This window comes from Atractosteus spatula, chromosome 7, assembly GCF_055471065.1.
Source record: "Atractosteus spatula isolate fAtrSpa1 chromosome 7, fAtrSpa1.hap1, whole genome shotgun sequence".
NCBI lineage: Eukaryota > Metazoa > Chordata > Actinopteri > Semionotiformes > Lepisosteidae > Atractosteus > Atractosteus spatula.
This window is the reverse complement of record NC_142712.1, coordinates 20597035-20617903: the sequence shown is the minus strand read 5'-3', so window position 1 is coordinate 20617903 and position 20869 is coordinate 20597035. Positions and strand designations below refer to the sequence as shown.

The 20869-nt window shown below is 39.0% G+C and overlaps 1 protein-coding gene across 5 annotated transcripts in view; it reads left to right on the top strand.

Moving 5' to 3' along the window:
• tiam1a (TIAM Rac1 associated GEF 1a) overlaps positions 1 to 18060 on the top strand; it is a 121362-nt gene extending 103302 nt beyond the window's left edge. For all 5 annotated transcript variants that reach the window (XM_088920093.1, XM_088920095.1, XM_088920096.1 and 2 more), the window contains 12 exons: positions 2707 to 2886; positions 4682 to 4750; positions 5357 to 5482; positions 6177 to 6285; positions 6702 to 6881; positions 10114 to 10232; positions 11627 to 11735; positions 12552 to 12610; positions 12881 to 12983; positions 13492 to 13579; positions 15239 to 15411; positions 17059 to 18060. In XM_088920093.1, the coding sequence (XP_088776219.1) occupies positions 2707 to 2886; positions 4682 to 4750; positions 5357 to 5482; positions 6177 to 6285; positions 6702 to 6881; positions 10114 to 10232; positions 11627 to 11735; positions 12552 to 12610; positions 12881 to 12983; positions 13492 to 13579; positions 15239 to 15411; positions 17059 to 17540 (1797 nt within the window). In that variant the 3' untranslated portion in view covers positions 17541 to 18060. The remainder of the gene's footprint in view (positions 1 to 2706; positions 2887 to 4681; positions 4751 to 5356; positions 5483 to 6176; positions 6286 to 6701; positions 6882 to 10113; positions 10233 to 11626; positions 11736 to 12551; positions 12611 to 12880; positions 12984 to 13491; positions 13580 to 15238; positions 15412 to 17058) is intronic.
• Positions 18061 to 20869: the final 2809 nt, after the last annotated feature.

The following is a 20869-nucleotide window of genomic DNA, read 5'->3' as shown; positions in this document are numbered from 1 at the left end:
AACATTGTGCAGCTGATGAAGTTTAATAAACGGTAAGTGTACAAAGAGTGCCATTTGGAAATGTAGTTTCTCTCAACTGGCAAATGTCATAGACTTCCAATTTGCTTCTTAGCCTTGAGGACAGTACTGCTGTAAAACCATGACCTTCAGACTCCCAGTGGCTCACCCAATAAGAGCCCAGACCAGATTGCAAATGTGAACCAGCAACTCTCACACAGCTGGGTGAAAATGATTTAAAAAACTTGCATAATTGAAACCAGGGGTGGCCTGAGCTCATTACTAGTCTGCAATTTATTAAACGTACATGTGGTAGGGGAGCACAAAAGAATTTGTTGATTTCACATATAATAGACTTCTTACATGTCTGCTGTGCGTTCCAGGAGATCTTGTAGTGAAGGATTTTTTTCAACTCACTGGACAAAACTGAAAGCCATGCACCTATTGAAACTGGTTTATATACTGTATATGCAGGAGCCTCAAAGTGTACTGGGACAGCAAAAGTTAATTGTTTTCCTTTATAGTAAAGCAATTTGTTTTTGTGATAGAGATGAATAAGAACAACATTATAACAGTATAACAAGTTTTATTATTGGGTAATTGCTTGTGTATTAGATCCAATTCAACTTGCCACATACTTAGAATAATGTTTGGTGAAGTTTTGCTGTAGCCACTTGGAGTTCTTTCCTATTCTTGAGATTTTTGGACTTCAATTGGTTCTTCAGCATATGAAATTCCTGCACAGATGGATTATTAATCTGGGGAGGCACTTGACCATTCTAGGATTTTCCACTTTTTTTTTCTCCTGATGAATGCCTTTGTTGCATTGGTTGCATGTTCTGGGCCATTGTCATGCTACTTGGTAAAGGGCCACCCAGTATGAAGGGAAGTTTTTTCATTTATACAGGCAGACAGAATGTTTCTGCAGACTTCAAAATTTGATCTTCTGCCACCATCATTAGTATCATCAATAAAGATGAGTGAGCCAGTTCCAGAGATCAAGTGGGTCTCCTGTTTTTTTTCTAAACTGTTTTTGAAAGCACTAGGGAACAGAGGCTTGTACTCATTCAATTTTTTAAACATGTTACAAGCTTAATCTCTTTAAGAAATTTAATTTCCTCTTCAAATGTGTATACAAAATGTGTAATACCTTAGGGAAGGTGATGCAAGCACGTTAAACTCAATTTTATGCACCAATTGTGGTCATGAGAGGTTGATTTCAGTTGAAGTCTTGATTGAGGTATTTTGTTTTGACCTAACAAGGATATATAATTATGAAAGTCCTCTGTCAATGAAGTTGCGGTCTTGGATATTTTTCACGTGTTGATCCAGTTTTTAAAACATTTTCATGCTTAGTGTATGTTTTAATTGCATCTTGCGCAAACCATATGTTTTTTCCATCAGATTTGTCCATGGAAGCAGTAGGTTGGGTGTACAATCCATTCCAGTTCCTCAACAGGAAGGAGAAAAACACTCAGACTTGTATTGTGTTCTATTTTTATCTTTGTGGAGGATGTTGTGCATTGATGTTTTACTTTATATGATCTCTCCAGCTGCTCTTTAGACAAAAACGCTCACCCCCTTTAGTGTCTGTGAAGGACTTCTGAGAGAATCGGGATGAAAGCTGTAATGTTAACTTTAACTATTTAAGGCCTATCTGTTCATTAGGAGTGAGGGTGTAGCTTTTTATTGTAAAAAATCAAAATGGAGATGCTTTTCAGTGAGGAGTTACATTGTACAAAGGATGACCTACAGTTGAGGATATGAAAGTTATTCAATGCTTGGCTTTTAAAACGCCACTTTTGTTTTTAGTTTTCCAGATTTGTTTTTCATCAGAACTTTCAGTATGATCTTTAACTTCAGATTAACTAGTCAAATTAGCTTCAGACTTGAGGCTCTATGAGGGAAGCTGAGGGCACATTTACAATTGAATTATTTCTCTGCTGGCCTAAAAAAAATGATAGTATGTCACACCATGTAATGGAGGGAAATGTGGTTTGAGCTGAGTTTGTGGTGCTAAAAATAAAACACTTCATGGATTTTTCAAGCTGTTGGTGGCAGGGGGAAAAGTCCAGTATTAGTTTAATTCCTATTTTCCCTTGAAGTTCACTTGGTTGTCAGAAAATGCTCTAGGCGATAAAACCTTGTAGAGGCTCCCGCCCAGTGCAGACATGGGATCTTGAAACATCAGGAAGCTGCTGTTCTATCAGCGGTGTACTTGTATATCCTGCTGCACAGCACTTTTTATGCCTGTAGTTCCCTGTTATCGTCAAGTTCAGTACTAAATAACCTTCAAAAGAATAAAACCAGCCACCGCAGAATACAGTGCTCGTTACCAAGGTAACACTGTCCATAGATGGATATTCATATGTTCTTTTGATTTGGGACGAGTGAAGCAGCAGGATCAATACGCCACCACAGAAAAAAGAGAGGGAGCTGGTTGCGACAGAGGCTGAAAATAGAACAAAAGAGTGTAAATGAGTTTTTTGCTTCTCTCGCTCTCATCTTCATTAAACAAGGACTTATGCATCCCAATTAAACGAAGAAGGTGACAACGCAGTTTTTTTAGGAATTTTTGTATGACAGTTATGTAAACAGTGACGGAATTCTCTGCTAATTAATCTGCAATTCAACATTGGGCTTTTTTGTAGTTTGTAGAAGTCGTGGTAAGTTTTTAATGTTCTGTTTTTTGTCATTTAATTTTTCCAGAGTACTGAGCAGGTGGCAGCTTTCTGCCGCAGTCTTCATGATATGAATCCTTCAGAATCCTCTCCGCAGAGCCCAGACTCCTCAGCCCCTCCACCTGCCACCCTGCGACAGCTCTCCGATGCTGACAAATTGCGGAAAGTCATCTGTGAGCTGGTGGAAACCGAGAGGACCTATGTCAAAGTCAGTATTATATTGGATGGACCTCATTTTCTACCTGATAATATCCCTAATAAGATATAGGCAGTCCAGCCCGATAGAGGAAAATCTTTCCCCAACTGTATTGTTAGACATAAAGCATACAGATATGATAGACATGTATTTAAGTATCCAGGCAAAGTTTATTTGAAGTTTCACAGGATATATGAACTCTCAAGGTGTTGTCTGATTGTGGATTAGAACCTGGCTAATGTGCAAAAAATGTATTATTTGTGGAAGAAACCTTAATGTGCTCTGAAGTAATGAAGTACCTTGGAGGTCAGTACAATGTTTGCTGCTCTTCCTAACTGTATGTTCTGGACTCTGCTAATGTTTGTGAAGCTGTTAAATCTGCAGGTAATGCACAGCTGACTGGGACTTTGTGTACATTTACAGCTAGCATAGAACAAACAATGTGCTGCTTAAATATTACTTAAAAGGCAAGCATAGCTTGCACACGCAGAGGTCCTCTTGTGAGTGTTGTCCGGCTGCTGATTGTTTAGCCTCTGCACAGTATGATCTCTAACATCGCTCCTGATCTGGTAATTTCAAAGCTTGAAATATTTTTCACTTTTAGACCACTTTTACTTGTATACTGTGGTGAACTTTATGCAAGCACTTGTACAAAGTAAATAAAGTACATAATTGTGTGTTTAGTTCACTTCCCCATGTAAAGGGATATAGTTTATACCGGGTTTCATTTTTACAGTAAAGAACCCATTTTATCTCCCTTTTAAATGTGTTAGATATAATACGCAACTGTAGTGACTGATCAGTATTTAAAATGAACAATTATTTTAGTGATAGTTAACACTATGCATGGCTTCTAAATGCAGGCGTTGAAGGGGAATACACCTGTGAATTTTGATTGTTACTTGGACATTTTGACTCCAGTGTAAGTGAACTTGAGGATGGACTGAGGAAGTTGTTCTTGATTTCAGCAGCTCGGAGACAAATATGGAAACTAAACGGGTCTGTGGTGCCTGTGTTTTCTAGCAAGGGAGTTATTGGTATTGGAGGCACTCAAATAAATATAAGAGCAGTGTTTTTTTGTCAGTCTGGTTCCCAGTTTGGAGATATTGAGCAAATGGACTGGACCCTTAGCAGAGTTGGGGAAGATCCACAATGATACTAATGACACGAGTAAGGACAGGTTCTGGTTCTGCAGGACAGATTCATAGAATGAAAAGTGAAGATCAGGGAAAACTGGGTGGAACAATTAGTATAAAAGTTTTTAAATTACAGCCCACTGTCTCCATATCTCCATATGTCTGTTATTGACAATTTGGTGCAAGTAACATCTCTTGCTTTACTTGCAAAGTACAAAGGATATTTCATAAGAGATGGATTTTGGATATGTTTTGCTGCTGCTTTCTTGATATACTAGGTTGCATTGTTTAATTTTCAATGAGAGGATTTGGTTTTCCAAGACAAAGCTCCATAAATGTTTAGCTTTTCTGTCAAGTAGAATAAATTTAAAACTACCTGACAACAGAATACTGTCCATTCTCTCCCTTCCTCTATAATATGTAGAGGAAAAACTGAACAAGGATGCTCATTTTATTGCTGCATTTGATATACAACAAAAACCATTGTTGAACATGAAACTTTGAACATCCAGGACTTTGTGCACTAAAAATAGCCACTAGTTTTAGCTAATTGTAATTATAGCTGTGAAATCATGAAGTTATGTATGCCAATGAAATTCCACATACTTCCCTATGCAATTATGCTACCTAATACTGAAAATGAGCCATGCTTATTGTTCTTTATTTCTTAGGATCTGAATTGCCTTATTGAGAGGTATTTAACACCTTTGCAGAAGGAAAGCTTTCTGACACAGGATGAGGTATGCCGTCATTATGTTTTAGTCATATTCCATCTCTCTTTAAGGATTGTTTCTGCAAAATTATTTAGTATTTAAATGGAGTGTGTGGGTGGAGATGGTCTGCTCTGGTGAGAGATCTACATGCTGGATACCAGACAATTTCTGTTGTTTTTGAATCCCTGCTATACTGATTTTTTTTTAGTTCTTTAAGGAACAAAAAATGTAATGTAAACATTTTTTAAGAAGAGCATGCATGAGTCAAGCAGGAAGGCAAATGTTCTTAAAGCTGTCCTGTTGGGGTCTTATCATCCAGGTTTCTGCCAGATCATACTATGTTATGAAATTAGTTAAAATAGTGTAAAATAAATGTTTAAGGAAATATATTACAAAAGAAGAATAAAGTTATGTTTTATCTATTAACTAGTTTTCGTGATCTTTCTTATGTACTGATTATATCTTTGATTGTAAAAGCAGTTTAGTTTTTCTTAAAAACAAAATGTTGTAATATTTTTTATTCAAATATCTTTAAAGATTTCCCCTTTCTTGGATTTGCAGTTTTCCACACCTTAGCATATAAAACAAATTGAGTTGTGCAGCTGATGTATTTTTGTTGTTTTTTTCTAACAGCTTGATGTGCTTTTTGGGAACTTGGCCGAAATGGTAGAATTCCAGGTGGAATTTCTTAAAACACTTGAAGATGGGACAAGGCTGGTTCCTGACTTGGAAAAGCTTGAAAAAGTGGATCAGTTTAAAGTAATGTGGACAATCTGCTTCCTAAAACACATTGAGAGCATTGCTAGTTTGTTAGAGCTCAATAAGGTGTTTGGTTGCCTGAAATATGAACTAAAGCAGACTCATCTTGTGCAGCACTTTTGCTCATAGGATAGAGAGGGTTTAAAACCAGAGCAACATTAAAGATTAAAAAAAACTTTCCTTACCTCATGAAGAACGTGCTGCTTAAATCCTATTTTATAATCACAATTACAAAAGAGGTGTAATCTCACAGGAGTAAAAAGTTAGATTTTTCTTCTGCTTTATTCCACTTTGAGCTTAGCTGACATACGTCGATTTTGACACAAAGCACAAACTCATGATTTAGCAGCAGGTGGATTTTTTAGCACCGTTTGCTGGGATCTGAATTTCAAGATGTATTTTTGAAAGCTGCCCACCAGCATGCTTACAGAGTCAAATTGTATCTGGCACTTGTTTCCATACCATTATGTAACTGTGCTCACAACTGAATTTCACACATATCAGCAGTGCAATAATAATTTGTATACATAAATTGTCAAGGATTTTAACACATGTCTGAAGTCTGAAACTGTACTTCACACTTTCTAGTATATTTCAGGTTTACGGACTGTCAGATTTGGATTAATGAAATTTAGGACTGGAAAATCTGCATTTTTTATTAAACATCTGACAGCCTCTTTTCTTCCTTTCCCAGAAAGTTCTCTTCTCACTTGGAGGCTCCTTCCTGTACTATGCAGATCGTTTTAAGATCTACAGTGCATTCTGTGCCGGTCATACAAAAGTCCCAAAGGTTCTTGTAAAAGGTAACTAATGCCATGTCAGTTCTTTCAAAGGCAATTTTTCTTATACCATTTGCCTCTTCATTTTCCGTGTGAGCATTGTAGCTGTTTACAGGGTGAAGGATGAATAAAATACAAGAGCAAGTGTGGCTTGCAAATGGAAAATACTGCACATAGTTTTGGATGTTGTGTTTTATTGGAAACTAGTAAATTAACAACCCTAGATCTAGGTGAGATAAGCCTCCAGTTCTTTGTACTTGTACCCAGGTTTAATGAAATATGTATTTTCTCCAATTATTAAATGGTTTTTAATTTTTTTAATTGTTTTTGTTTTTTGCAGAAAAATCTTATAATTTTTATAGGTTTCTAAAGGTTGTACTTATGAGACCCTGTCAAGAAACTATTATTAAAGATGCTAATCTGTGTTTTTTGGGCCTCAGCTAAAACAGACCCTGAATTCAAGGCTTTCCTGGATGCCCGGAATCCCAAACAGCAGCACTCCTCTACGCTGGAGTCTTACTTGATCAAGCCCATCCAGCGTGTGCTGAAATATCCACTGTTGCTGAAGGAGCTGTATTCTCTGACTGACCCAGAGAGTGAGGAACATTATCATCTTGATGGTAAGGGATGTCATAGCACCTAAGCTAGCACTGGCCAAAATATTGGGAATCCTTGCTGGTTAGCAGCCATATCACCCTTCAACTTGCAACTGGCAACCCACTGAGGCTAAGCAGCTGTGAGGCTGGTCAGTACCTCGATGGGAGACCTCCTGGGAAAAACTAAGGTTGCTGCTGGAAGAGATGCTAGTGGGGCCAACTGGGGGCACTCGCACATGGTACACCCTATGGTCCTAATGCCCCAGTATAGGGACACTATACTGTAAAAAGGTGCCATCCTCTGCATAAGACATAAAACCGAGCGTTTCTCAAAAAGAGCAGGGGTGTAACCCTGGCGTCCTGGCCAAATTTCCCATTGGTCCTTAGCAATCATGGCCTCCTAATAATCCCCATCTATAAATTGGTTTCATCACTCTGTTGTCCTCCCCACTGATAGCTGGTGTGTGGTGAGCATACTATCGCACTATGTCTGCCGTCGCATCATCCAGGTGGTGCTGCACATTGGTGGTGGTGGAGGGGAGTCCCATTACCTGTAAAGCGCTTTGAGTGGAGTGTCCAAAAAAGCACTATATAAGTCTAAGCAATTATTGTTATTAATTAGCATATTGGGCATCAGTGAGTTTTAGGTACAGGAGTTGGGGATCAGGCAAATATTTCACCACCAGGTAAAGAAGTCCTGTTCCGTCTCCATTCTTCTAGCAAGCTTGCCTGTGTGATCAGTTTTGAGATGTTTTTGTGCCTGTGATGAGATGCAAGTATCTCAGTCTAACTTCTGATCGCCTGCCACCAAGAGAGCCTGTCCGTTTCATGGTGGGTTCCTAATTTTGGCAGAGTCAGATTGTGTGGGGGTGATGTTCAAGGAATCCTGCAAATGTACAGTTGTCAATATCTTTTCCTTATCCTCATCTACACCTTCCTGTTCCTCTCAAGAGCAATCACACACAGAAAACACTCTTCTTGAAGCTTATTGGAAAAAGGGAACCTCCATAGCTTCCGTATCATGGGTCTCCTGTTTCCAAGAAACCATTTATTTAAAGATTTGTCATATTTTTTGCATTTCATTCACACACAGTCTTTGATCTAATGTCCACTTAGGAAAATGTTTTACACTGTTTGACTTTGCCATTTTTTGTAAGACATTGTCTTTTCTGTATGTCCTTGCTTATATAAATGCCTTTTACAAAGAATATTCACTCTATTGTCTGTGTTCATAAGAGCTGATATGTTTAGATGCTATTAAAGTTGCCAATCCAGGAATTCACACTCAAATATAGTGTTTTGTTGAATTGGAGCTATGACTATGGGTAGGTGTAGTTCACCTCTCTTTGCTATTTACCAGAAGATAATAGGCTCAAATAGCAATGAATCTTGGTAGCTTAACACATACTCACATAAAACAGGAGATCTAATATTTCCCTTTTAAACTTTTCTGTGAATGCTTTGATTAAAGTGAAAACTGTGCTGGTTGTTCAGAGCGTCGTCTGAGGATTTTTAAATCATTTGAAAAGGTCATTTCCCCCCCTAACCCTACTCCCACTGCAGTTGTCCTTCCTCATTGCTTTGCAGGGCTGTAAGAGTTGTTCTTCAGCTTTTTTCTGGATGACTAAGACGATGAGCTTGCAAATCCTTGATATCCAGCATGTATCATTAACATCTAGAGATACAAAACTACTTTTGATGTGTTGGAAGCTTTGCCAAGCAAATTGGCTCAGAGGCAGCAGAGCGTAGCTTTATTCCCACTATCGGGTTGTGAGTTTCTTCTGAGGCAGAATTGTAGCAGGAGGCTTTTCTGAAAAAAAGTCCTGTTCTTGCTGGATCTTGTTGTTTGAACACTTGTATGCACATACAATGGTCTTCTGCTCATGTCCTTTCCTTTGTTTCTTAATAAGAATTGAATACCTTAATTTCGGTATGTAAACTTATCATTCCACTCATTAATTGTCAGTACAAAAGTATTCCAGTGTGAGTGAATGCTGATTGATAAACCAGAATTAGGAGCTGTTGAAACTGTCCTCTGACAAGAGATTGATGGATTGATCTGTTAACATGTGTAAAAGGCAAGGACACAGTCCAGGCAGGGAACTTTTACTAATCCCACGTACTTCAGAATGGAAGCTGCATTTTCACCCTAATACAAGGGTGAAAAAGGTTAAGCTGAATTATAAATATCAAGAGGTCTCCTTTGTGAGAGATGTATTTCTGTTACACTTTCCACGTGACTTTTTTACAGTGTTGAAAATAGGTCTGTGAACCCCCAATATAAGTACTGGAATTACAAGTTCTTATATCCCCGTTTAATTGAAAGCAGTCCTTTCTTGCCTGATAACTAAAATGTTTTATATGTACCATTTCAATGTTGTTTTAGGCATGGTGTATAAAGAATGAATATGAATAGGTGCTTGTGAAACAAGTGAACCCCTAGTTTTCTTAACACAGTTAAGAGGGTGATTGTTCTCTTTGTTGCTTTAGGACATAAAATAAGCTAAAAGTTGGTCATGAAGCAAGATTGTGATCCTAATCATACAAGCAGGTCTATGACCAAATGGCTGAAGATGAAATCCACATTTTGGAATAAACGTCTGGATCTAAGCTTCATTGCAATGTTATGGCAGGATTGAAAGAAAGCTATTCATGCAAGGAAACCATCAAATGTGATTTGAATCAGTTATCTAGGAAGAATGACCCCAAATTAATAAAAGTGGATGCAAGAGTCTGATGAACTGCTAGAGAAAGCACCTAATTGAAATTGCTGCTGAAGGAGGTTTTAGTAGTTACTGAAATCTAAGCATTCATATACTTACTCACATGTGGAGATTTATTGTTGGATCATTGTTCAATAATCCACATATATTTTATGTCTTCACTTTTTAATCTGATTAATTTAATCTGGTTACCTTAATCTTTTATTGAGACCTTCATGAAGAACTAATTACATTTTCAAGTCTAAAATATACAAGAATATGGACCAATCAGGAGGGTTAACCTTTTTCACACCACTTTAGATCTTTGATCTATACAATTTAAAACAAATGCTGCTTCTATTGTTTCTTTACAGGAGACACATTTACAATATATACTGTGCTGCCAGTTTTTTGTGAACTAATTACCCCTGTTTAGAATTCAGCACAATGGGATTGTCACCTCTTGATGTACTACAGCTCAAGGAATTGAAGCTATAGTTCTGCACATAGATACAAATAGATGTGATGTCTGTCCTTCTCTTTACTACCTTTAGTTGCAATGAAAGCCATGAACAAAGTTGCAAGCCACATTAATGAAATGCAGAAGATCCACGAAGAATATGGCACTGTTTTTGACCAGCTGATTGCTGAACAGACTGGTGAGAAAAAAGAGGTGAGTTTTTTGGATTAAACATGGATTAAATATCTGCATGAGCTTGTTTTGAATACAAAAAAAGTTTTATTTTAGTAGAAATTAAACTTTCTCCCAGGTGATAGTAATTTGATCAGATGTTTTATAGTTGGATGTTAAAAGGAGCAGTATTTTCTTAAAATGATTTCCAACACCCCCTGCTGTCAGAGCCATTTGTTTATTGGCACCATAGCTCTTTGCCTTACTGGCTTGCAATCACCTGGCATCTCCTGACTAGTTCTTAAACCCTCTCAGCCATGCCCAGTTGACACTCAGTTGGTGCTCATCAACTGAGTGTCAATTGGGGATCCCAGTCACAGTCAATGTGAACAACGACATGGAATGGGCTCAAAGCATTGATGCTTGATGCGTGGACCATATGGTTAAACTTCCTCACCGGGTGTCTCAGGAGCTCTGCCTTTTTGTAATTAAATGATGGCTTTTTTTAATCCATTTTTACCACCACCTGCCAGTTATGCAATGTTCTTGTATTGCAATGTCACCTTGTGACCAGCATGTGACAACTCTTTTTGTCTTGCAGTAAAATTTGCAATCTAACCAATGGGAGCCTAGATGACTGTGTGTCCAGTCTGCTTTCCTTGTGTTGGCCTTTGACCAATCAGACTGTACAACTATTTTAGGTTAGGGGAAGGGTGTTAAATGAGGTAGAAAAGTGGGAGGATCAGAAAAGATTAATGGTGGTGAAAGTTTCTTTAACAAAACACATTCACCCTAAATATCCTTAAATGGAAAAAAGAACACTTATCAAGTACTTGGTTTTTCGCACTGTTGTGGCATACTGCTGAAAATAGTTTTTTTTTACTTGATACTTTTACTTTTTTGTATTCTGGCAGGTATTTTTTTTTTTACAGATATGTACTAAGAAGGTTCTTCTGTTACTTCTATTACTAATAATAAACACAAAATATGTAAATATCCTAATGCAACAAGATTAATAAAGGTTTTCCCCATATTCTTAGTTTTGTTTTTACTTGCTTTTAAGTTTTGTCTGTTTATTCCATGAAAATAAACCATCCGAGTCTGTGTGTGTGGCACTCCCACTAGTGAGGGAATATTTTGATACCAAGTTAATAATTTTCTATTTTAAAAGCGCTAATGTGATATTGCAAATATTTATTAACCTCCTTTTGAGTAGATCCATCCACACACTACTACTGTATGTACAGCAGCGATGATTTTTGTTTGCCTTTTCAATTATACTTTCAGTGTGGTATCATAAAATAATATTTTGTGCTACCTCCCCCCCGCTCAGCAATAATCTGTAAAAGAATTTCAGTTCTTTGTCAATCTCTCTCAGGGGAGCTGACTCAATGCGGCTTTTTATTAAGCCGAAATAACAAGGGTCTGTGTTGCAGGTTGCTGATCTGTCAATGGGTGATCTACTGCTCCACACCACTGTCGTCTGGATCAACCCCCCTGCTTCTTTAGGAAAATGGAAGAAGGACCCAGAACTTGCTGCATTTGGTATGTTGGGAAAAGTCTTCATCTCTTGTAAAAACTGCTGTTTGACAGCACTATTTCCAGAATCTTGGAGGTTTTTTGAGGATAGATGTTTAACCTGCTCTCTAGGCTTTATCTTAAAAGGGGGTTAAAAAGGTCTTTGGCCTTTCTCTGATTGTGATAGGAATTAACTTTATCTACAGTAGGAACATATTTGTGCAAAACTGATGTTAAGAGCAGGAAAGTATCCCATTTCTGACATTAGGATTTCACTTCTTTGGAGCTGACAGTTAAAAGTGATAACTAATGAAATGTCAGTTAATGCAATAAACCTACAGGTAAAAGCAAGCGTACATTAATGCTAATTATAGGGAAAAAAATTTCAGGGAAGCCTTGTTATAAATAAATGTATGTAGGGTTATCTTAATCCTGCACTCCCTGTTCCTACCGCTACCGCTTGAAAATGTAGAAAATATTGTCCTGCTGGACACCTCATTATGGTCTATGTCAGTTTTGAGACTTGAGATGTTTGGGAAGACAAAGGTTTGAGAGTGGAGTGTTCACAATATACAATAGGTTCTGCCCTCTACTCCTTTTGCTGTAACGTTATTGCTTCATGTATAGGAAAATGGCATAGTCAGATCAGCTCTACAAGCTGTTCTTATCTGTGTATTTTCTTAGCATGACGGTAAAAGTAACGGTAACAAACTCTTTGAAATAGATACAGTATATAGCTAATACCAGAGAATGCTAAATGTCTGAATGTCTAAATGCTAGAATGTCTGTTAAAAGCAGTGTTGACATGGTGTCAACCTTCTACCTTTTTTTCCTTTCTTGCAGTCTTCAAAACTGCCGTCGTGTTCGTTTACAAAGAGTGCTCCAAGCATAAGAAAAAAATAGTAAGTACTGCTCTTCAGAACCTCGACAAAAATGTAATGGACTCAAGCCAGGAAGTGAAAGGGGTGAAATATCATGTTTATTCAAAAACAGCAACACATTCATGGGGAACGTCTTTTGATGATAACGGATTACTCTTCACCTAGAAGCATTATTTAGCCGTCATTAGTCTTTTAAAATACGAAATCCTCCTGTGAGCTGTGTAATAGGCCAGATTAATGCCTGAGCTGCTCTATTGTGAACGTGCTGAAATTTTTCTTTTCCTGGCACAGGGCACATCTCACAGGGCCTCCATCTCGGATGAAAGAGACCCCTTCAGGTTCCGCCACATGATTTCCACTGACGCCCTCCAGGTCCGCGCTTTGGCAAGCACAGGTGTGTATTTCCTCTTCTTTCCTCTGCTTCTCACGCTTTCCCAGCAGGAGCAAAGGTTGTCCACTTGGACTTCACTGAAGAACTGACAGGGGTTAAATGGGAGTGAGCATTTGCACTCCCTAAGAAGGAACTGATTGATGTGTTCTTGACTTTCTGAACCCGAGGAGTTCTGGAGCCTAACGAAAGAAAATAACCACTCAACACGCCAACAAAAACGATTCTGTTTGTGATGACTGATTGAATAGTTTGATGTTGTTAAGGATTTTATTATTAGATGCTTTCCTTCCCACTGATCAAAGGGGTACAAGGGCAAGAAATGTCCTAACTTTATTTTAATGTATTTGTTAATGTGAAAGAATGCAGTTTCACCATTTACAAACTGATTGACCAAGGCTATAATAGAGATTGAAGGCTCAAATTAAAGAGGAATTTGTTTTAGCCAGTCCAACATCAGTATAAGCCAGCAACTAAGATGCTATAAGTAGTGACTTTGCTTTTGTGCCCAAAGATGCGGAGGGATCCACAGTGTGTGAGGTTGTTCATGTGAAGTCAGAATCCGAGGGCAGACCAGAAAGAACCTTCCATCTTTGCTGCAGGTGAGAATTATCAGTGTAATGCGTACAAGGGATTTCAAGAGTTTAGCCATTTTTTTCACCTGCTTTGCTGATCTGACATCCTATTGTTTAAAAACTTAAAAGCAACCCTACAATCTGTATTTTATTGAAGTCAAAGGCCATGGAAAAGCCACTCGTGTTAATTGTTTGTTCTATAATGTTATTTTCGTAGTCTCCTCAGCTTTTGAAACCGTTTGTGTTTTATCCCTGAATGTTAATTGACAAAAAGGAAGAGGAAATATTAAATAGCCATTTCTAGAGCTAGGGAGCCAGTTTTATTCATTACAGGTAAAAAGCTTATGAAATAATATAGGTGCATCTTAATTAAAATGTTCAGGGTAAAAGAGCTCCGAGTATCTGAGAGTTAACTTCCCCATTGTACACAAGAAAACTGCAGAAGTTAAATGTTCAGTTGATGTCTACAGACTTGTCATTTGAGAATAGGGATGGCTTTGAACAAATTGGGTCAAATTCAAAGTCCTACAGTATTTCCTCACATCCAACATTCTTTAAAGTGACTAAATAAAAGAGTTCCTCTTGCAGTGGGAAATGCATAAAAAACAGTGAATCAGATTAAAAAATGGCTGCCTCTGTAAGATGTACTTCCCTGTGTTGGTACCTATGTACAGTTGTTTTAGTTTGTGTATTTGTCATTTTTTGATTATAGAATCACCAGTTTCCTTTTTCTGATGATAGTTTTGAGTTGAAAATTTCCATTGGTAAGACATGTTTCTTAAATTGTGCTACAAGTGCAGAAAGAGAGCAGCCTATTATGCAAGCTGGTGGACAGAAAAAAAAATTTGTGACAACCCTCAGTCCCACAGGCACCCAGCCTGTGGCAGGCTGCTGGACGCTGCTCCCCTGTCCCTCAGTGCATAGGTCTGTTTGTCTGTCTCTCTCTCAGATTGACTACATTGGAAACCCAGCATATATAGCTTTATTTGCATGTACATCAGTCTCTCTGTGATCGCTTGTTAGTGCCTGTATCTGTCAACATCTGCCATTAGTCTTTCTACTTAATAGCCTTTCTAGATCTGTCTCTCTTTCTGGGGCACATTTTCACTGCTACTGGCAGCTGTTGGTGAAGTAAATCCAGGACACACTAGGCTCCATTATGTTGCACTGTGGACAACATAACAGAACAGTGGCATTTATGAATTATTGAATACCCTTGTTATCTTTCAAAATTGCATGTGACTGAAAGCATGTAACTGCTTGAGTTCACTTTTCTAAAGAATTCAGAACACAATGAGCAGATAATACAGGTGTAATGCCTGAGTTGACTCAAAGTGTTAAACTTTTTGCCTCTCATTATTTTATATGTATCGTAGTCGATTTTTGGTTTGTTTCCATATGTTTGTTTATCTGCTTTGTTCACATTATTCCCTGCCTGGAGTTCTGTATGCATCAGGAGCCTCTGGCATGCTTTTAGTTTTGTAATACTTTTGGAAAAAATGTGTTCTGAAAGTGACAGTAGGTTGCTGCCTTACGCTGTGGAATATGCATATCTTGCTCTTGTAAATTTAGTATATGCAGTGACCAATTTATTTTTTATGGTCTGGAAATTGTGTATGTCTGACTCTTCAGGAATGTTGTTGCTTGTTCTTTTAATGTGAACTTTTAAAAAAATATGTCTTCTAGTTCTCCAGAGAGCAAAAAGGAATTTTTGAAGACACTGCACTCAATTCTGAGAGACAAACAGCGTAGACAGCTCCTCAAAACAGAGAGTTTGCCACCAAACCAGCAATACGTACCTTTCGGAGGAAAACGCTTGTGTGCCCTTAAAGGAGCAAGACCTGTAATGAACAGAGCAGGTATGATTTCCGAGTCTTTTTAAATCCATTAGAAGAATAATGTGCTATGAGAAAGATTTGATTATGAGATTTTGGTGGAGGTAAAGAGTTGACTCAACCTTTTACCAGGGAAGTGTCGGATGTCATGTGGGAGTCCGACTGCCTGACTGGCCACGTGGGATGCTTGGAACACTTACACCTTTCAGAAACAGATGGCAACACACTGGAAATGTAGATGGTGTGTGGGCAACTGTTCCTAAAGGCTTCAAACAGTGAAGATTCTTGCTAGGATTCAACCTTCACATGGAGTATCGTCCAGATGTGGCCAGTTTAGCTGACTGACCTGACCGAGAGATGAGGTGGGCTCGAGTCAGGCAGGGTATCCTCTGCTTGCTATGCAAGAGCAACCCCCAGGATGTACTGTTTGCCTTCAAGCTTTCAGTCTTGTAAACAAGACCCATTTCCCCAGCCTAAACTACAAGGCACTGTGGAGTTCACAGCATGTCAAACGATAAACGTGTCCCAGGGATGCTTTCTCCATGCAAGGGGGCTGAGTGTGCAGAGGAATTGTAGCTTTAAGTCACATTGGTTAACATCCGGCAAAAAGGAAAGTAACCCACTGGGGGGGGGGTGGGGGGAGAGTGTGCTTGTGGGCATCTTCTGTAGGTTGCTTTTCTAGCAGTACATCACAGCTTGTGTGAGATAACTGAGGAAAAAACTGGGTCCTTGTCCAGTCTGTGTTTTCATTTCAACCAAGTCATATTCCTCTGTCGGTTCCAGTTCCGCCTAAAGGATTTCTTGACCAAAAAATCAATAGTGTCTCTGTCTACATATTTCTGTGATCCTAGCAATGTCCTCTGCTAGTGGGTCTAAAAATCCAGGCTTTCTTCTACCATTAATTACCCGGAGCAGGTGCCTCCCAGCTGTGTCTGATTCCCTAGGATTTGTAATTTTCCCATCTTCAATTTTCTCTCCGTAGATTAATTTCTTTTAACTTTTTACTGGGAACAGTAGCCCTCAGGGCGTTACCAACGGTATAAAAATAGAAACATGATTAAGAGTTTTTAATTGATATAAAAAACACTATTACCTTAAACGTGACCATCACAATGAAATTTAGTGACTCCTCTAAGTGAATATACCAGTTAAGTGCTTGCTTTAAGACCTAGAAGTAGGACAGAACACCAAAAATGCTTGAGAAGTTTCCTTTGCTGCAGCTTGTGTCATATTTAACTGGTGTTGTCTATGTGGGGGTGGCACAGTGGCGCAGTGGTTATTATTGCTGCCTTGCAGCACTGTGTTCCTGTGTTCAGTTCTGGACCTGGTGTGCAATCTGTGTGGAGATTCTGTTCTTCCAGTGTTTGTGTGGGTTTCGTCAGGGTCCCTCCCACAGTCCAAAAACGTACTGGTAGGCTTATGGGAATATTGGCCTCATGTATGTGCCCTGGCATCCCATCTACGGTATACCCTGCCTCATGCCCATTGCTTGTTGGGATAGATTATAGTTCCCCCCGTGACCCTAAATTGGATAAAGTGGTTAGAAAATGGATGGATGGATGTAAATGAGCACTGGAAGTGCATAAATATTAGTATCTCCTTTGAAGAATTAAACTCCATTTTAATTGGGTTATAAACCTGACCTCTTATATCATATATCTCTCTTCTCAGTGTCGGCTCCGACCCGGACTCTGGCGCGGCGAAAGCTCGTGAGGAACCGGTTTACTATAGACACGGACGTGGTTTTCGACAGCAGCTCTGCCAGGGACCTCTCCCCGCAGGCCCTCCCAGCCACGGACACTGACCGCTGGGTAGAGGAGCAGTTTGACCTGCACCGGTACGAGGACCAAGAGGACGTGAAGGAGACCGACATCCTCAGCGACGACGACGAATACTGCGAGTCAGTCAAAGGGCCGGCAGCGGAGCAGGACTTGGAGGCCCCGGTGAAGGCGCTGTCGCTCGACGGTGACGGTGAGGGCGAGGCAGAGGACGCTCCCCAGAAGGCCGCGGAGAGTTCTCACGCCCTGAAAATGGCCCAGCTCAAGAAACAGTGCGCCGTGTCTGGACTAAACGGGACCATTGAAAGTGGTGGCGAGGAGGTGATTTGGGTGCGTAGGGAAGACTTTGTGGCCAGTGGAAATGGTGAAATTTGAACTATGACCTTTCTGAACAACTTGTGGCACCTACCTCACAAAGCTTTAAATGGTTCTTTTTAAAAAAGCCTGATCCATCCCATCTCCCCCTTCAACCTCACCCAAACTCCAACACTGGTTTCCAGACTCATAAGTCACCCACTGCCCATGTATTTAAACCCATTTAAAGCTATTGTGAGCAGGATACTTACTGTACAATCATATCTTCTAATTGTGTATTTTGGATGGGCAAGGTTTGCACATGGACTTGGGCAGCTACATCACATGGACTGCGTTTTGTTGCCAAATTTATATTTTCAGATGAGGAATCTGGGTATTTTTGGGGAAAAAAGAGGCTTGCAGAAGATGTATTATACTAAGGGCTTTGTTATTTATTCTGTTTATCAGAGGGTTCTGAGTAACTTATGATGTAAAATATTTTCAGCTGCATATCTGGCAAAATTACTGTACTTGTACATTCATTGTATGACTGCTGCGCACAGAGTTTTAGAGCACAATAAACTACTCATTTTGCTTAACATCCTTCAGATCACACCAGGAGAAAGTTTTTGCATATCTGGCTCTGTTTTCATTTAAGAATGAGATTAAATATTTAAGCTTCTGCACATTGTTCCTTAAGGCAGCCTGAGTGTTGTGTTGAAGTGCAGTTTACAAATGGCATCACACACTCCAGTATTAATGAGCCCTGTTAACTGAAGATAAGGGATTTTTTTTAAATGAATCCTGTTTTACTTGAAGTTTTATATAATGAATTTATATTTTCATGTGACCCCTACAACGACATGGAAAACGGAACAAAAGAGGGTATCAATGCAATGCTGTGTTTTAAAGCTTTTCTATTAATTCACAGTAATGAACGCAAGTTTTTTCTCAGATCTTTTGCAAGCAGTTCTTAGATTCTACATACAAATCATTGCTTACCCTCAGATATAAAAGTTACATTTGCTGTAACCAACTGCTGTACATTTTTGAAAATCATGATCCAGAGTAACATACACAAAGCACAACAAATCTCTAAGGCTGTGTTAATATGTATGATGAAGCCTTTAATTACTTTGAAAAACTTAATTTGAAGACTAATTTTGCTTTCCTTGGAATGTTCCAGGTTTTTTATTGAATAGCTGACTCCCCGAAATATATATTAATACAAGAAAAGTTTTAGTGATTATCTGAGGTAGTCTTGTAGGTGGACAATATAGAAATCAGTAATAGGTTTATTCCATGCTGAAAAAAAGAAGAAAGAGAACACAACGTTTCGGCCGTGGAGCCTTCTTCAGGTGTGAGCTCACACCTGAAGAAGGCTCCACGGCCGAAACGTTGTGTTCTCTTTCTTCTTTTTTTCAGCATGGAATAAACCTATTACTTGTTCCTTTGCAGCCTACGCATGCTGACGCAGCTACCCACCTGAACTAATATAGAAATCTCTTATAAACCTCATTATACCAAGAACGGATTGTTCTAAAGCTACTAATTTGGTTGTGTGATGACATTTTGTAAAATTTTCTTAACGCTGACATAAACAAATTCCTCCTGTGATGTGTGTGTATGTATATGTTGGTTATTTTAGAGGTGCTGGTGACTTTTTTACATTCTTAAAGCTGCTACTCCTGCATCTGTGAGTTCTTTAATATCTTTATTTTTGTATTTGCAATGTTTTTTTGCTTAATCACCTTAGATAACATGTACATAGCAGCTCTTGTTTAAGAATGAACAGTACAATATAGATAACCTATATTCCATAGCACATGGGTATTTTTTTCTACTCAGGTGTTGTTCGATAGTAACCTGCTGATGCATGCTGCCATTTCTTTCTGTACATACAAGTAATGTCACTTCTGTAAGACAAGCTAAGGGGTTCTTAATATATTTCTTTTTTTTATAAGCTAAAAAGTCTATTTTTTATGTTTTTAGGAGTACTGTTCTGAAAAGATGTAAATGCCTGTCAAAAAAAAAACTAAATAAAGACAAGGTAATATCCTGGTTAAGAAGTCTTCTTTTTAAAAAAGTAAAACTGGGTCTTAAAAAAATGAGACACAGGGTCTTAATGTACTTGTCAAATCATGTGATACTTCGGCATCTGGAGTGGTTGGCCCATTAGTGAGTTACTAACCAGACTGATGGTTTCTACCACAATGGTTTAGTACAAAAATGCTGCACACTGCAGTCTATTATTCTCATATCTGGCAATCCTTCCCTTCCACAGGTGAAAGGCCTACTCAACTCTTTTGTTTCTCCTTTTTTTCATCCTGCTTTTCATCATTGGGCACCCTACAATAGCGGCTGTACCTTGGGCCTGCAGCTCAGTCCTCAACTGGTCTGGGCTTCTCGTGAGCAACCCTCACTGTCGCTTGTACCCACACTCCGGTCCTTGCAGCTTCGAGTGGCCCTATTGCAGACCAGGTGGTGATGATGAGCCCCTCCCCATGGTGCAGTGTTGTCACCTGACTTTCTCCCTCAACTTTTCCCACCTTCTGCCTCAGCTCAGCACCCCTGTGTCCCCTATTCCTTCCTGAAATTATTTCATAGTCCCTTGTCTTCACAAAAGGTCTCCATTTCTTCATTCTGGTTCCATGTCAGCATTTTGTGACCTGAATCTCATCTATTTTTGTGGAGGCTCTCTGTGGGGCCAAATAATGTAACCCCATTGTCATCTGCACCTAAAATAAAACTCAGAGCATCACACCCTGAGTCTTCACACTTGGTCAGTTTGCAAATGTTAGAAAGGCTTGTATTTTTCTAGAAAGCAAATACCCTTTCAGTTCCATGAAAAGGTATTTACTCCCTTTCAAATTTTCTGTTTTTTGGGGGTATATTTTTGCCACTGAATCATATCAGAGGTCCATGTGGGTCCTAGTGATCTACAAAGCCAGTCTGAGTGAACAAATAATACCAAAGTTTGGTCATTGTTTCAATTATTTCATAAGTCACACAACATCCAATATCCCTGTGTGAAAAGGTGAATATCCCACTGGTTCAATCAATTTAATTAAAGGAACAACTAGGGCCAGCTAGCGAATAACAATTATTTAAAAATTCAGAAAACCTGAAAGGGGGGTAAATACTTATTCATTCAACTGTGTCCCCTTTTTCTTCATTTTCTCAACTGTCCTCATTCATCCATCCTTCTATTTTCAAACAGCTTCATGTATTTCAGGGTCGCAGGGTAGCTGGAGCCTATCCCAGCAAGAATTGAGTGCAAGGCAGGAAACCCCGTGGATGGGTTGCCAGTCCATCACAGAACAGACACACTATAGCTAAGTTTCTCAGAAGCCTGTTATCCTACCAGTATATCTTTGGACTGGGGGAATAATCCAATGCAAACATGGGGA